At 41.0% G+C, this 16,841-nt stretch overlaps 1 protein-coding gene across 1 annotated transcript; it reads right to left on the bottom strand.

Annotated features, from left to right (window-relative positions):
• On the bottom strand, window positions 1–13,320 carry LOC115798341 (ras-related protein Rab-37-like). The gene is made up of 9 exons (XM_030755162.1): window positions 13,115–13,320; window positions 5,929–6,039; window positions 4,803–4,844; window positions 4,584–4,650; window positions 4,423–4,475; window positions 4,271–4,336; window positions 3,677–3,733; window positions 3,519–3,595; window positions 1–2,576 (listed from the first exon to the last, which is right to left on the bottom strand). The coding sequence occupies exons 1-9, from the start codon at window positions 13,268–13,270 to the stop codon at window positions 2,471–2,473; spliced, it is 735 nt and encodes a 244-aa protein (XP_030611022.1). The 5' UTR covers window positions 13,271–13,320; the 3' UTR covers window positions 1–2,470.
• Window positions 13,321–16,841: the final 3,521 nt, after the last annotated feature.

The raw sequence follows: 16,841 nt of genomic DNA, 5'->3' as shown, positions 1-16,841 counted from the left end.
TCTAACTGTGAGGCAGCAGTGCTAACCACTGCACCACCGACTGAGTACCATTTTAAATTACTGCCACCTGCTGCATAGTGTGTTCACTTTGATTTCTGTGCTGTCTTTGAATTCTGCACTCTGTAGGTTGATAATTTTAATTTCCATTAAATGCTGTGGTATGTTTTCATTCCTAACACATCACCCACACAACAAGTGCAAAACTTTTGAGTCACCCCTTATTTCTTTATATTTTAAAGCCATTTTTAAAGTGGTCTTCATCTCAGCAGTTCTAATGTTTCTGAAGGTCTTCCAAAGTTTCTTTTTTTGGACATTGGCTACTTTTTCACTCATTTCAGTCCAGTCCTTATACCTGAACATTTTCAGAGGAAGGTCTTTTTAAAAATTATTTTGTTTATCACAGACCTGTGACCCATTCAAACAATAAAAAGTTACCTCATTTGTGGGGTAAACCAGTGTTGTGACTACACATAAAGATAAATTTTACCTTTAGGTACTTTGTTAAGAGCAGCCTGTCACAAAAATATAATAATTTGTTTCCATTTATTTGAAGCTATAAAATGTCAAAGAGTTCCCAAAGTGCTTTGAGCCAAAAACCTGGCATGCTGTGCAGAGAACTGTGAGGAAACTGGACAGGTAGAGGACAAAAACTATTTACAGCAGGTGAACAGCATTTCTTAATAAGAAAAATCCAGCAAAGACAAAGCACCTGGGAGATGCACCTGGCCCTTCAGCTGATCCATTTACTGTTTGCTGAAGCTTCATCAGAAAAGTTCTCAGTGGAAGGGTGTCTGTCTTAAGGGGCTGATGTGTGCCAACTTAAACAAGACCTGGACTGAAACCAGTGGTAACAGGTCTGATGGAATGATGACTCCAGGTTTGAAATTTTTGACTTAAATCCTCATCAGTTTGTACAGCGGAGTTCAGGAGAGATCCAACAGTGAGTGTTCACATCTATCTGTAAGACGATGTTGGGGATCTTGCCAAAACATGATGGAATTATGAATGCAGAAAGGCATGGTAAGAATTCGATCCATCATTCAATACATTTGGAAAGCATCTAATTGGCAATGGCTTAATTTTTCAGCATGGCAATGATCTCAAACACACTGCCAGTGCAGTAAAAGCATCACTGGAACACCATCAGTCAGGGATTGGCCTCCCCAGAGCCACTGCAAGGCAACTCAAGACTTTTGCACAGTTATATATAAGACACCACGTTAAAAAATTCACCTCATGCTGCGTGTGCATAAATCTTCTCTAAACAGCAGACAGCTTAAGCAGCTCTTCCTACTATATTTCACAGATGCATTCCTCTGCATGTTGACACTTTATTCTATACATACTGTCTGCAGTCAGTTTAGTAACACCAGTTAACTCAACGAGCACGAGGAAACCCACACAGGAGAACATGCAGAACATGCCGGGGATGGAACCAGGAACCTTGGTGCTGGTGAGGAGACGGTGCTAACCACTCTAGCACCTCGCCATCCACATATGAGCAAACAACCAAAAAATAACTGTTTAAAAGAAATATGAATTTTATAACTTCACCAAAAATATGCTAATTACCTAATTACAATGAATATCAGTTTTATGTCTGTATATTTAGCATGGTGCCATATTCACAATGTTTAGGATGCTAAGAAAAATAAATAAACTAATTAATTAAAAAAAATAGAAGATGCACATAAACTTTCTGTTATGAAAAAGGTCTTTACTTTGGTTTATGACCAAATATCTTTCACAGCTCCTTTAACATCAGTTGTACGCATTTAATGCAAATTAGTGAAAGCTCTCATGCTAACAGGCTAAGGCCAGCTGACCAGGAATAACCTGCATCAGAGTCAGAGCTTCACCTTAACCAGCATCGCTGGGTCTGGTATCGGTCTATTAGCAAACATGATGAACGCTGAAAATCATTCATGTTATCCATTAATAAACAGAAGTGTACTCATCAGTGTGTACCGTTTTCATGAATGTGTACACATTAGTGTTGTCGTTGTGAGCGTGCTAGCTGGTGTTAGCAGTTAGCTTGCATGCTCACAAAGCCGCTAACATGTTGTACTTCTGTTCAGGTTGAAGCTAGCTGTTTGCTCCTGCGTCCACACCTGCTAACTCTTGAATCCAGCTGCATACTTAAAACAAATACAGACTAACAGGGTTAGGATTTATGAGCTTCTAATATAAAAAAGGGTATGTTCTGATCCATCTTAAATAAATAATTACTCTTTGCTAGAATGTCCTTTACAAGCCATCAGTGGTGTACACTGAAGTCTAAAGGAAACGATGGGTGTGTGGGTCTGCAGCTGATCCACTGATGGATGTATTTTTGGCTTTTAGTCTTGAGTGAATGGCAGTGTAACATTTTGTGAGCAGCAGTGAGATACAGGGCTTCCTCCCACTCAGCAGTGCGTCTCTGACAGTCTGTTGGCCCGGAGCGATGGGAGGTGGAGCAGGGAGACCAGTTTTAAAAGTAGCTGCAGCATCCTGACTTCTCCTTCTGTGCCTCGATGTACTCATGAATCTGGAACGTGGGTTCGCTGGGGTGCTGGATGGCCCGGTGCTTCAGTTCCCTGAAGAACAGAACCAGACGTAGTTTAGAAAATGATGCCAGAACACTGTTTTAATTTTGCTCTGTTGTGAAGGATTCTATATTATGGCAAAAATAAATAAAAAACCTTAAATGGTAAGCACTGAACACTCGTAGTTTATCATTATGAGGACCGAACCGCTTACAATAAACAAGTAAATGTGTTATTAACTATTATTTAGTAATTTGACTCTGTGAATGTAAATTCAGTAAGTTATTATATTATATTATATTATATTATATTATATTATATTATATTATATTATATTATATTATATTATATTTTGGGGTTTCATAAAAGATTGAAATATTCCTGTAAAATAAACCCTGGAAATTTAAAGTAAAACAGAAGAACTGCTGGACGTGGTGCGTTCGGCAGCCTTGTGAAATCAAATGTCCACATGAAAAACAGCCTTAATTAAACAGCTTTGCAGCTGCAGAGTCAAAGTACTCAGTGCTTCTGTAGGTCAGACGCACTGATTGAGTCTGAGAGACCAAACTCAGCATTTTTACCTGATAGAAGACTGTAACTTAGTGTATTTATACCTGTATTAGAACCATGAACCACAGCAATTAATATTATTGAACCTGTTCCAATAACACAGAATTCTTGAAAATATGATGCAACACAGTTTACAACAATCTCACATCATTTTGTGGCCTTCCTTGAATATGACATGCTTGGTTTTCAAAACTTTCGAAAACTAGTGGCAGGTGGATTCAGAAGAAGAAAAAGCAAAGACAAAGCAAATGATGATAATTCATCTTTGTCTTGTTCCATTACATCCTTGCTGGCTGAAGCAGGACCATTTGTGCAGTAAGTAGTTCACTGGTGAGTTTCCATCATCAATGAAATCAATGAGAACAATATTCAGTTGTGCTGAACAGATGTAAAAGCAGCTGCTGTGTGAGCTGTCTGTCATACTTGGCCACAGCAGTGAAGGCCAGGTCTACATTGACTCCTGTCTTGGCGCTCGTCTCCATGAAAGGAACTGAATACTCCTGCAGACACAGACACACAGCACAGTGAGCAGCAGAGTAAACGAGCTCAGCTGTTTGTACAGCGCTAAATAAAATACTGACTCTGGCCAGCCGCTCTCCTTCATCTCTCCTGATCGCTCGGTCGCCGCTCATGTCGGCCTGATGAAGAACAGTTAGATTAGGACTTTAGGAGAGACGAGGTGCACCGAAGGACGTGCAGCACACCTCTGCACACAAACAGCAGAGGGCCTTAGAAAAATCCACCGATACCTTGTTGCATACAACAAATTACATCTGGATCCTGCAGATTTTTAAAGTTGAACAACATCATGAGTATAAAAAGTACATTTTTTTAGACTTTATAATACAACACAAGATAATGAATCAGACTATTTTTACTGTAAATCTGTCCTGTGGGATTTCCAGTGTTTTATGTCGGGTACTGATTGAAGTACTGTTAGTGTGGGCTGGCATTGTATATGTTATAGATAACATTATGTTATATATATGACTTTTAGCTTTTGTGAGTTTCGTTACAGTTTGATGAAGGATGTGCACTTTGTTGTTCTGAAACTCCACATTTTCTTTTTGTTGGCTCAGTTTACATTGATGCAGAAACTGCTCTTTCTTCACCAAAGATGCTTCTTTTGCACTTTTTTCTCCACACGCTGAGCTTCTCAAACAGTTCCCTCTTACCTTGTTGCCCAGCAACATAATGACTACATTGCTCTGTGCATATTCATGGATCTCTGTTAACCATGCCTGAAGCAAGAGAGATACAAACACAAGCATAAATAGTTCATTCTAACAAATGTTCATATTTTTGCAGGTTGCAGACACAGACTCACCCTGATATTGTCGAAGGATGCTTTGTTGGTGATGTCATACAGCAGCAGCAAAGCTTTGGAAAGAGAACCAACAGAAATGATGAATTTACATGTTTAATGAAGTATATCTCTGCATAACACCGGTGGTGCTATGGGATGGATGAGGGTTTATATCGCCTCACCGTGTGCGTCTCTGTAATACGCATGTGTCACACTTCGGAACCGTTCCTGTCCCGCTGTGTCCCAAATCTGAAACAGAAAGGAACTGGCCTGGTTCCACTTGGATACCTATTATTTTATTATAATGCTGATGCCCAAGAGGAGATCAGCCAGTGTCCTAAAAATAGAGCGCTATTGTGAAAGCACATCAACTTTGCACTGCAGCTGATTTACTTACTGACCTGAAGTTTGACCTTTACGTTATCCACAGTCACCACTTTATTCTGAGAGAGGCACAAACAGAATACTGGCAAGATTAAACACTCAAAGCATGAAGACAAAACAAAAATGTTCAGTTGGATCTGTGCATCCAGATAGTTTTGGCTTTATTTATTCCAGTTTTGAAATGTATGTTTTATGAGAGTTTTGCCTCAAGACCAGCAGCCTGAAATGGTGCAGCTCAAAGATTTAAAAGCACCTTAAACCTCCATTCTTTTTAAATGGACTGGTTCTTATAGGGCGCTTTACTACTCTACGTTCCCCCATTCACACACATTCACACTCTGACGGGTGCATCAGAGAGGAACTAGGGTTCAGTATCTTGCCCAAGGATACTTTGGCAGTGGAGGTTTCAGTTACAGTCTAAGATTGGCTTTGAATTACATCCTCGTGTCATTACCGTGGACAGCATAAAAGACGGACGTGACTTTCAGGTCAAGTGTCTCAAACAGCAGGGGCGATACCTGTGGGCACAAAGAGACCTCGGGTCCTGTCTGTGGCCCTGACCTGTAAACACTGATGATTTTAGACTCACACTCACTCATTTGGGGTCATACTGAATAAAAACTTTACCCCAGTTTGTAAAGTTTCATCATTCTAAGTGTCACAATGAAGGAAATCCACTGAATTCATGAGCCTGATGTTTCACAGGCAGATCATCACATCTGGTTTCAAAACACCAAGATAACAATGCTGATCTTCAGGCCTGATAATGGACTCCACAGAACAATGGTGACATCTCAGTGGCCACATCCATCTTTCATGTGGTCATTATAACCTGTTTTTCTGCAGTGATTTTAATGGCATCAGGTGGAAAATTAGAGCCATGAGCTGTTTATCTAAATGAGCCAACTCTAAAGAGGATAAAAATATTAATTTACAGATTATATATAAAAAATCTGAGATAGACTGGTGACCTGTGCAGGTACCCTGCCTCTCGCCCTATGACATCTGGGAAAGCCTCCTGACCAGTATGGAAGGAGGACCCTGCTGATGTCAAAAATCTCAGAGACATATCTCAAAACATGGACAAATAAAAGCCTGTCCTACTTCATTTTAACATTTTTTAATCCGTGCACTCAGACACACCGTGAATCCAATGCCCACGGTGGCAGAGAAGGAGCCAGGGATGAACTTTCCCTGATCAAACTGCACCAGCAGAGATGTCTTCCCCACACCGCTGTCCCCAACCAGGATGGTCTGCAGGAAAACACATACAAATACACAGTTAGGTTTCTTGTCTCTAAACATTGGTGTACATGGAGGATGAAATATGAGCAGTATGTATGTGATAAAGGAGCAGCTGAAAGCCTGGCTGCTTGGAGTACACAGGAATCTGATCCAGCCCTGAAAATGCTTCTAGGATTGAATCCTTGCAATCATTTCATAATTTTCAGTGTGAGTCAACATCTGTATCACGGTGGACATCTCTGTTTCCAAGCAGCACAATTATTTTCTTTCATAACAGCTTGGCAGTGTACCACTATTACCGCATGACTCATGAGCCAGAGCACATAACCTTCAAGACAATGAAACCAATGAAAGGCGTCCAAGTTAGTCATCAGGGCCATCAGTCACTACTGGGCTTTAATTTCAGTCACACCAGGGTACCCACCTCCACACACACACACACACACACACACACACACACACACACACACACACACACACACACACACACACACACACACACACACACACACACACAGTGTGGCAGATACAGTAAGTGAGACAGAGCCGAGCTGTTCTCTGCTGTGATCCAGGCTAAGTGGCTCTTATCTCGTGACAGCCAATTGACTAAATTTTGATTCTGTAGTGAAAGTCCAAAATCACCACAAGACAAACACTGTAAATAATTCAGGAGGCCAGCAGAAGGAAGGTTTTCTTCAATCATTATTTGAGCCAGAAGCTGAAATGTGGCTACGAAAATCAGGATTTAAGATTTTTTAGGATAAGCAAAGACTTGAAAGGCCTTGAAAGATTATTCTTGAAAGCTGTAGAAAGAGCAAGAAGGCCTAAGTTTGTTAAACCTCAACCACTGAAGGATGGGGTTGGAGTATACTGGCTATGTCGAGGCTGAAATGGGGTTTCAACTAAAAAAACTGTGAATGACAAAGAAATGACATCAAGAAAACTGATCTTTCCTCTTTGCCAGAGCCACACTTTCCTCCAGTATAGATCTTTATTTACGCCTCAGTAACATGTAAGTCTGCATGTTTGTACAGTGAGAAGCTGAATCCAGAGGGTCCAAATTAGACATAGAGTAAAACACAGGCTGCCATTCATTAACTCTCATGGCAGAACTGTGATCTTCAGTTTCCTCCTTCATACTTTATTACTTAGTACCTACTTACTTAGGTAGACCTGCCTTAAATTTGCACAGAATGACAAATGTTGGGGCATCCTGGTGGCGCATGGATTAAAGTGCTGATTTTGAAACAATGCTTCTGGTTACTTTTGTTGGATGTCATCACACTGCATTAATATAAAGTCAGAAGTCAAGTTGCCTTGTTCACATTCTGGTTCCTAAACTGGAATAAAATGCAGACGTGTTCCTGTGATGATGAGCGTTTGGCACACACACGAGAAAAGTGAAGACATGGCAGTTAAACCAGGCAGTGGCTGAACTCAGTTTTGCTTTAAGGCTTTCTGAATGATCGGGGATAAAAGATGTGTGTGTGTGTGTGTGTGGGGGGGGGATTAGAGCTGAGAAGCTGAATCAGCTTTTCTCACAATCCAAGGTTTTGTAGCCTCATTTGATCTCTGCATATGGAGGAATTTTAGAAAAGAGGCCCATCTCAGCGGGTTGGATTAAATATGGATACTGCCTCAACAGTCATCCAATGAATTTTCATATCAGCTTTACTCTGACATCACCAGCAAACTCGCTCCATTATTCTTCCTTTGAAATACCCTCTGCAGAAAGCTGGTTAGACGTCGTCTGTCTGTGCTGTGTTGCTGGAATACTGAAAGGCGACGGGCAGCTCAAAGTGACAGGAAGCACAGAAGAAGAGACGGCCACATCTGTCAGAGTCTCACCGTCATAACAATCAGACATTTACTACGTAAACAACCAAAAAAATCATAAGTTTGAATCTCTGACTAAACAAAACAAGATTTTAAATTTCTGAGCAGAAATTATTCTTACAGCTGAAAATAACAATTCTTGGCATCAGTGTCATTTTCACACCAGGTCGATACTTCTGTCTTTTATACACATATGGTTGTGTATTATAAGGCAGTGATTGCATCTTAGTCTCAATCACTGTGGTTCATATTTAGAAGGCAGGATGGACTCTTGCTGCCTGTCTGAGTGAAATAATCACAGAACATTTTACACAGTGGGACCATAAGAGGTGACAAATAAAGACATCATCTAAAATGGAACACATGACCAGAGAGGTAAAGGCTCAGGGTCCTTCTGTGGCTCAGTGGCATCTGTTTCCTGTTTAGTGGACATCACTGAGAGCATGTGTACATGTGAGGCTGGACTCAGAGCTGAGAAATAACTCACCACGTGTACACGTGACGATGATGCTGGACTGTAGTGAGCTGGGAAGTGAGGCTGTCTCATGAAATCCCTCTGAGACTGGAGGTAATTAGGCGACTGCACCACAGATGTTTGGGAATTACACACTGATGATGTATGTTGTGTGTATGTGTTACAGAGAGCGGGAGAGAAAGCAACAATTAGATTTTACTCATCTCTATGGCTCATAAGCAGCTTGTTAAGTGCCTGTGAATTTCCCTTCTTGCTGTTTCAGCCTCATGATGAGCTTCTGCGGAGGTTATTGTGGTAATAAGTATGGGATGTCATTTTACTGTACAAGACATTAGAGCACCGGCATTATGGGATGGAGAGAATTTAGAGGGATACAGTTCTGGTGATCAGCCTGAGAAATGTCACTTTTATCTTCCTGCAGCATGTGCAGTATTGTCTAGGATGTAATTTAATTTGACATTTTCCATATTGCCTCTGAGTTAGACTTTGATATGCTGCACAGCTGGGATTTGAAACAGCAGCAGATAAAGTTACTGTTTCCAGTATGCACACTGCTCTGTGTACAGTTGAGTGTGTGGTCTCCAGACAAATTAAAGTCCTGTAGTCCATCTTTGTAGCTCTGTTTTGATCCAGCTGCTACTTTTAACTGCTGGACAGGTAGCTAGCACAGGTTCACCCTGAAACTATGTGCTTTGGACACGAGTTGTAAAAATGTGGCTTTGAGATGATGCCACAGAGAGAATGGAGAAAGCACTGAGAGATGTTTTTGTGGGTGTCAACAGGATTTATTGGCAGTAAGAAAACTACACAACCACTCTGTCTTTAAAGACTTGTGAAATATCAAATGTAACCAAATCCACCCACAACATTATTTATATATGACAGAAGCAGCACTGGGTTGATTTTATTAAAAATGTCAGGACTCAGTGTCTCAATCATGGGTAATGAAGGGGGAATTAAGCAGAATCCACAAACTAATTACACTCATTTCAGCTTCATGAGTAACTATTGGCCTCAGCAAAGAGCACTAAAAAGCCTCTTTTTGTTGTGTAATTATGAAGCGGCAGAGTGACAGTCTGAGAAAAGTCAGTGAGTCCAAACGCAGAGCTGCAACTGAAGGGCAACGAGAGCAGGAGGACTTCTTCATGAAGCTGTTGTTCTTCATTCAGACACAAAGAACATTATATTACATTATTATATACATTATTATTATTATTGTATTATTAGAATTTGCTCCTTCACAGTGCACCTGCTTCCCTTGCACTACAAGTCTGTGAGTGGTGTGTGCACGTGTGAGCAGTCATGTGTTAGCACTGCCTCTGTCTTATAATGAATTCCTGAGCACTTACAAGTGAATTCATTGTAAATTATTAGGAAAAGCACAAAAGTTTCTGCATAAGGTCTTACAGCTGGTAGTGCTTCTATAGACTGTATGTGTGCAGCGAGTTAGGACACATGCATTTGCATGAGAACAGATAAGCAGTAATCCAGCCTTTACGAGAAAGAAAAATACTGAACATGATTTGTGAAATAAAAAAATTCACAAAGCATATTTTTATTGTTTGAATAATCAGCTGCCTCTCTGCTACAGCTGCTGACGGTCCTTATTCTGCTCTGCAGCCTCGCTCAGCTCAGCATGTCGGGGACCGTCAGCTCAAATATTCAGCTACCGTTCGAGACAATAATGTTGGAGTTGCTCTCACTGTAGAAGACTTAAGACAGCTGAATGACATCAAGGACCACCGCAGGAGCAACCTGATCAGCTGCCTGTAGCAAAACACCAAACAAGAAGGGCGGGGACTCACCAGTTAGTGGCAACTCACCTTCAAAAGAGGCACACTGTAGAGACACTGTATTGTATATGAAAGATGGATGTAGCTTTAGTGTCTGAAAAGTCGGCATATTAAACTATTAAACCTGCATTCTGGCTCGTCTGCTTGTCTTATTTAATTTGTTTAGCACATTATGGCCTCAGTGTCAAAAACAATGAGAAAGCAGGGTGACCATTTGATTGACAGGTCACTACTGTATGAGCGCAGTTTCCTCAATTTCTCAGGGCCCCATCATGCATCGGTTCCTTCTTGTGCTGATGGTGACATCACCACAGCTCTGTGTCAATTATACCAGTGCTTAGGATGCTGTATTCTCCTGAACAATAGGTGTCGCCACTCAGACAAACCTCCACATCAGCGCTGATATGGGAGAAATCGCAGAGTTTTGTTCGGTCTTTTCAAACCGTTGCCACTCTCTGTAAACTCTGTACACACGGCGGTAAACACTTGTGTTTTCAGCCCAGCTGCGGTGGCAGCGGCACGGCATGTGAGGTTATAAAAATCAAGAGGTGCACGACACCAAAGCGACGGCAGCATTTATGACATCACTTTTGTCATACGGTGTCGGGATAAGAACATAATAGAATAGAATAGAATGCCTTTATTGTCATTATACAGGATGTACAATGAGATTGGAGTCATAAGTGTCATGTACGGCTGGAAAAAGCTAAGATCATGATGGTCAAAACTCTGTACTCTAGACAAAACTTCACTGACCTATAGGTGATGCCATGGTGGCTACATACATCTTTTATTTACAGTTTATGGATGCTCCATGTGACCCAGGATGCTGAGGCAATTGAGTCAGAGCACACATCTAGAAAACAAAATCAAAAAAATCTGTATCACTGAAACTGCTAAAGAGCACTCTGACCTCCATCCTTCTAAAGTTTATCTCTAACACTTGTCAAGACCTCAGAGCCTTGGTCAGACACAAGAACACAAAGATCACAATGAAGAAGATCCAGTGGTTCTTTGTGTCCTTTGTATGCTGTTAAATCTCCGTCTCTGTTCCCCACTGGTTTTATTTCGGTTGTTTCCTGTGTTTTGTATTTGGTTTCACGTCCTTGCCTTGTTGTTTTCATTTGTTTCAGCTGTCTCATCATCCTGCTGTGTCCACTTCCCTTGATTCCTTCAGTGTGGTGTACTCACGCCCAGGCTTTGGCCTCAGTTGCTGTCAGAGTGTCTTTTGTTGTTGTTTCTGAATTTAATGGATTTAGTTTTCTTGAGATTCTGTCATCAGTCTGAATAAAGGTTTCCTCTGTGTTTAGTTCTTCCTGCCTTCCTGCACACTCCACACTAACATGACACGCTGTTTACTTCAGAGGGCATTATATTGGAGTACGTTCATTTCCCATAGACTCACCCTAACCTTAAACATTATTAGTGTATATCATAAAGCAAGTGTAGGAACTCTTAATGCTTCAGCATACCAAGATATTTGGGACAGTTTGATGCTCCCAACTTTGTGGGAACAGTTTGGGGATGGCCCCTTCCTGTTCCAACATGACTGCACACCAGTGCACAAAGCAGCTCCATAAAGACATGGATGAGCCAGTTTGGTGTGGAAGAACCTGACTGGCCTGCACAGAGTCCTGACCTCAGCCTGATAGAACACCTTTGGGATGGATTAGAGCGGAGACTGTGAGCCAGGCCTTCTCTCCAACATCAGTGTCTGACCTCACAGATGTGCTTCTGGAAGAATGGTCAGAAATTCCCATAAACACTCCTAAACCTGTGGAAAGACTTCCCAGAAGAGTTGAAGCTGTTATAGCTGCAGAGGGTGGGCCCACATCATATTAAAGCCTCTGGATTAAGAATGGATGTTACTCAGGTTCATATGTGTGTGAAGGCAGACAAGTGAATACTGTTGGCAGTAAAGTGTATGTTCAGTGACTATATTTAAAGAGAAATTAGAGCATTGCAGACTGAAGGCCAGACATATATGAGAAGAAGGATGCGCAGTTTGAATTGCATGACTCCGTCAGACTCGAGGGGAAGCAGTGCCTGCAACACAGCATTGAAATATAATGTGACATTTCATTGAAGCCTAAAGGGAGCTCCTCTTTTATCTATGTTCCATCTACTGTGAGGTCAGATTGCAGCACTGGGAGGGATTCTGTGGATTACTTAAGTCAGCTACATTAATGTAGCTGGTGTAGTCTTAACTGCTTGTTTGACCATGAGAGCTCTAAAACTTTAGGATTCATATTTTTATATGTGGTTGTCTTTTATGCTTCTTTTAATATGTGTGTTTGCTTTTGTGTTTATGGGTTTTCTTTGAGCTTTGGAGGTCACAGTGAGGGGAAAGTGTGAACGTAATCTCCCAGTAAATTTTGAGTAATTTTTCTGCGCCAATTTATGGTGAACACCTAAATCTTAAAGAGAGACACAATCTCACCCCAGTCTACAGAGGTATTTTAACTACACAATTAAAAACATAATTTTAAAGTGTAGATTGCAGTGAACAGATGAGGAACACATGAGCAGGACTCGGAGGAACTTCTTGTTAAAGAGCTTTTTCAGTCTCTTTTAAAGCTTCCCTCGCCTCAGCAGCAGCAAGAAATAAGCTGACAACTCATCACATGAGGAATTTTGTGATTTGACACGCGCGCGCGCGCGCGCGCGCGCGCACACACACACACACACACACACACACACACACACACACACACACACACACACACACACACACACACATTAGGCCTGGAAACGGACCAACTAAACTGCAGCCAAGTGAAGATCAGCACCACGGAGAGCGCAGGGCCGGGGTCTGCAGGGTTTAGGAGCATTTCCTCATCACTACCCACTGAATAAACAGGAAGTAACATAATGTGAAAATTAAAATAAAAACCCCACCAGGAATAAATAACACAAGTGACTACATAAAAGTGTTCCTGGCTATAAAAACTGTTGTCACGTGATAACCATATGGTCATACCTTGTGTACCAACTCCTCGTCATATGTCGGAGCCGGTGGAGTCTTTGCCTGGCTCTCAGCGGTCTCTCTGGATTCGTAACCAGTGTCAGGATGGATCTCCGGGTAAGCCGTGGTGTAGTACGCCGAGATCGGCTCCATTGACTCCATCCGCTCCATCCTGAGAGTCCTTCACTTTGCGCGCTTCTTTCGTCGAGGATTACGGAATAAAAAAGCTTTCAAACCTCGCAGGCTCTCTTCAGCCGACCAGTCCTCCCGCAGCCCTCAGCCTCTCCTCTCCTCCGAGCACTCCTAGCTGCTTAATAAGCTCCTCCTTTGGAGTGATTCACAGTCTGTGGGATTCTGCCCACATCACTTCACATGATGTTATGTCGTGATCGTTCACGCACATCACACTGCATTAGCGGAGGGAGGATGGACGGGGAGGTATTGAATAAAAGCAGGAGAGGATGTGAGGTTGTGAGGGTGAGGAGGCTGCAGTCGAGCACTGCCCGATGTTCTCTGCTTTCTCTCCGGCTAGCTTTGGGGTCCTTGCAGTCTGTCACTTGTTTGTTGTGGTTTTTCTCCCAACAATATTTTTGTTTTAATTAATATTTTCAACAGTAAAATGGAAACAGAAAGAAAACGAACAGCATCCGCATCCAATCAGCTCCAGTTCAGTGAGTGAATTATCTTGATGTACTTTTACAAAACTTCTCAGCTGAAGGTTCCTACTCACATTAAATTTATCCCTCAGTTATTCAAAACCATGACATCAGAGTTCTTTTAAATCTTTTCTCATACAACACACCAAATTTGAATCACATGGGATTACCAGACTGCTTTTTATCTCCGTGTCAGGACATAAATAGGAGGTAGTTTTAAACCATAGGATTCCATGTGAGGAGCATCACATAAAACTTAAGGGAACCCAATGATACAACAGGACACACCAACAACACCAACAGCACAGCTACTGTTTTTCACACGTTAAATAGGCAGACTGACTGATTACAGGTTAGAAGACACCTGTGATGCTAATCACAGGACACACCTGTTTAACATGTCCCTATGGTCAGCTTACTTTCAGTCTTTTCTAGGGGTACCATCATTTTAGTCCTGGCCAGTTTCATTAGTTTTTAAAAAGAATTCTGTTGAACCATAATTCCAAAGCAATGCCTGGTTTTCATTTTCAGTACATATATATTCATTATTACTTTTTTCAGTTTCAAGTTATTTCCGTGACCATGTGGGTTTTTTCTTTAACGGAAGGATACCAACAATTTACATCTGTATATCACTTCCTGTTACAGAGCACTGTGGTGTTTTGTGCAGCGCGATTAATTACAAATCTTTAAATAACGACTTATTTCTTAGTGTAATCTGCTGAAATTAAATTCATAGTATTCACTTATTAGGTCTGTAGGGATTCACTAGTGTAGCTATTAGCTTAGCTCTGAGCTGAGTCACTAACAGCATGGCTTCTTCTTCTTCTCCTCTCCCGGGATAGTGAAATATCAAATTGGGATCTATCTACAAAAAACATTCTTGTCAAAATCAGCTTAGTCTATTTTATAGCTATACTGTTATCTTCTTTAAAAAATGAAAAATATAGCCCTTATTTTTATCATGTGAATTATAATGATACACTGGTTTGACCTTTAAAATTATACCATCCTTATCCAACTCCCATGTTAAAAGGCCAAACTTTATAGCATTAAAAAAACAGACTGTGGGAGTTTTTCCTTCCCACTGTCACCAAGCGCTGCTCATAGGGGGTCATCTGATTGTTGAAGTTTTCTCTGTATTATTGTAGGGTCTTTACCTACAATATAAAGCTCTTTGCGACCATTTTATCTGATTTGATGCTTCCTTTTAATGCTCTCATTTATTTTAGATTAGAATTTAAAACAAGTATTTTTACAATGATGTATTTATATGTAAGACTGTGAGTGCTTCTTCTTGTTTCAAATCTAATGAAATGCTGCTTACACACCTCTGAATTTATGAGATGACACAAATCCTTCATATCCTGTCAAAACATAGACAAATCTGTTATGAATTCCAGGTTGTTTTGCTTGCATGTCTATTACTATTCAGCAGTCTTTGAACAAGGATCAGCCTTACCTGCATTTCTTCCTTTTTCCTCTGAATGAGGGTTGATGGAAAATTAGACTTTCTACTGACACAGTGTTAATATTTACCTGCTCCTTAATTCAAGAGGATCGAGTGTCTTTGTGGTCTTATGAATGTTTTCAAGAAGTCTGGGAGGAGAAAAATAAAACGAGTCAGCTTCTTTCTTCTACTGTAGCTCAAGTGTGAAGCCTGTACATAACGCATATCGGGGAAACTGACTGAAGATATGAATAAAAAGGAGTTTAATCATTTTTTTTCACCTCCCACTTCAAGAGACATTCATTTTCAATTTCAGTTCGATTTTATTTATATAATCACCAAATCACAACAGTTGCCTTGAGGTGCTTTATACTGTAAGGTGTGAGCAAGGTGAACAGGAACCCTACAATAATACAGAGAAAACCCAACAGTCAAAACGACCCCCTATGAGCAGCACTTGGTGACAGTGGGAAGGAAAAACTCCCTTTAACAGGAAGAAACCTCCAGCAGAACCAGGCTCAGGGAGGGGGGGTCAGCTGCTGTCACCGACCTGATCTCCTGACTCATTTTGGCTCCAGTAATGTTTCATTTTCTTCTCAGAACTTCAGACATGCTTTTAATTTAATGATTATGGATTATTAGAATATTGATATCTATCAGCCATCTGAGTTTCAGAGGCATGAACTGTATATCCAGGATAGAGCAGACACAAAGGAGTCAGCATTACATGAATTTATGCATAAATGTGGACTAATCTAATAACTGGAGTCTAAGTAATGAAATGTTAACTTATAAAATTCCTTCAAACATTCTGAGCAGTTCTGACCTGCTGTTGCACACCAACTATTTTGTGTCAACACAAAGTCACACTGATTTTGTTTCTACATTTTCTTGATGAAAAAGGTTTATGCACCTGTCCGCCCTTTCTGTGACGCCTGACAAATAAAGCAAGTTAATACAGGTCTGAGGAATATCTCAAACCTGGCAGTTTCATTTTCAAAGCTGCAGTCTGGTGTACTAACCACTGAATATTTCATAGATCGTCCCCTTGTGTACTGATATAGTTCATAGCATTCCTGCTTTGAGAGATTTCACAAATGTGCAGAGCAAACGTGAGTCTGTGCGTCGAGGATCCGAGGATCAAGTATTGATAAGAGCTGCATCCCTGCTATAGATCTTTTTCCCACAGGCTTGAGAAATTATTCTGATGTTTTTCCAGTTCACTAATTACCTGGATGATAATTTTGCTGGACTTTGAGAGCTTCAGATGGTTATCATAGCATGGGAAAATATAACTGTGGTAAGATATTGTGAATTATAGTTTTGGTTTCAGTATTTTTTTACATGCTTACAAGATATGAATTATAACTGAGTTTTGGGGGTGTTGTAGTTACAGGGATCTGCTATAGCTCTAACAATCCTCTTCAAATTTATGTCTATTGCTGGCATGTATGAAGAAAGCTGTACTGAGTCCACTGGCATTTCACTCACAGATGAGCAACTGCTGGATGTTCACCTGTTGATCCACCATGACTGAAACCTGTGAAGACACAAACAGCTGCAGCCAGCAAGGCTCCAGCTTCCACTCGGTCCTGCACAGACTTCCAGGATTCTGCTCTTTGTCAAACCACAACAT

This window comes from Archocentrus centrarchus, chromosome 19 (assembly GCF_007364275.1).
Source record: "Archocentrus centrarchus isolate MPI-CPG fArcCen1 chromosome 19, fArcCen1, whole genome shotgun sequence".
NCBI classification, from domain to species: domain Eukaryota; kingdom Metazoa; phylum Chordata; class Actinopteri; order Cichliformes; family Cichlidae; genus Archocentrus; species Archocentrus centrarchus.
This window is presented reverse-complemented; position numbering and strand designations above follow the sequence as displayed.

Excerpts from the sequence above, each read along its gene's own strand:
- LOC115798341 (XM_030755162.1), bottom strand. The coding sequence starts at position 13,270 with ATGGAGCGGATGGAGTCAATGGAGCCGATCTCGGCGTACTACACCACG. Across the intron at positions 4,337-4,422 it reads CATCCTTCGACAATATCAGG|GCATGGTTAACAGAGATCCA; the intron begins GTGAGTCTGTGT and ends CTCTTGCTTCAG. Across the intron at positions 3,596-3,676 it reads AAGGAGAGCGGCTGGCCAGA|GAGTATTCAGTTCCTTTCAT; the intron begins GTCAGTATTTTA and ends CTGTGTCTGCAG.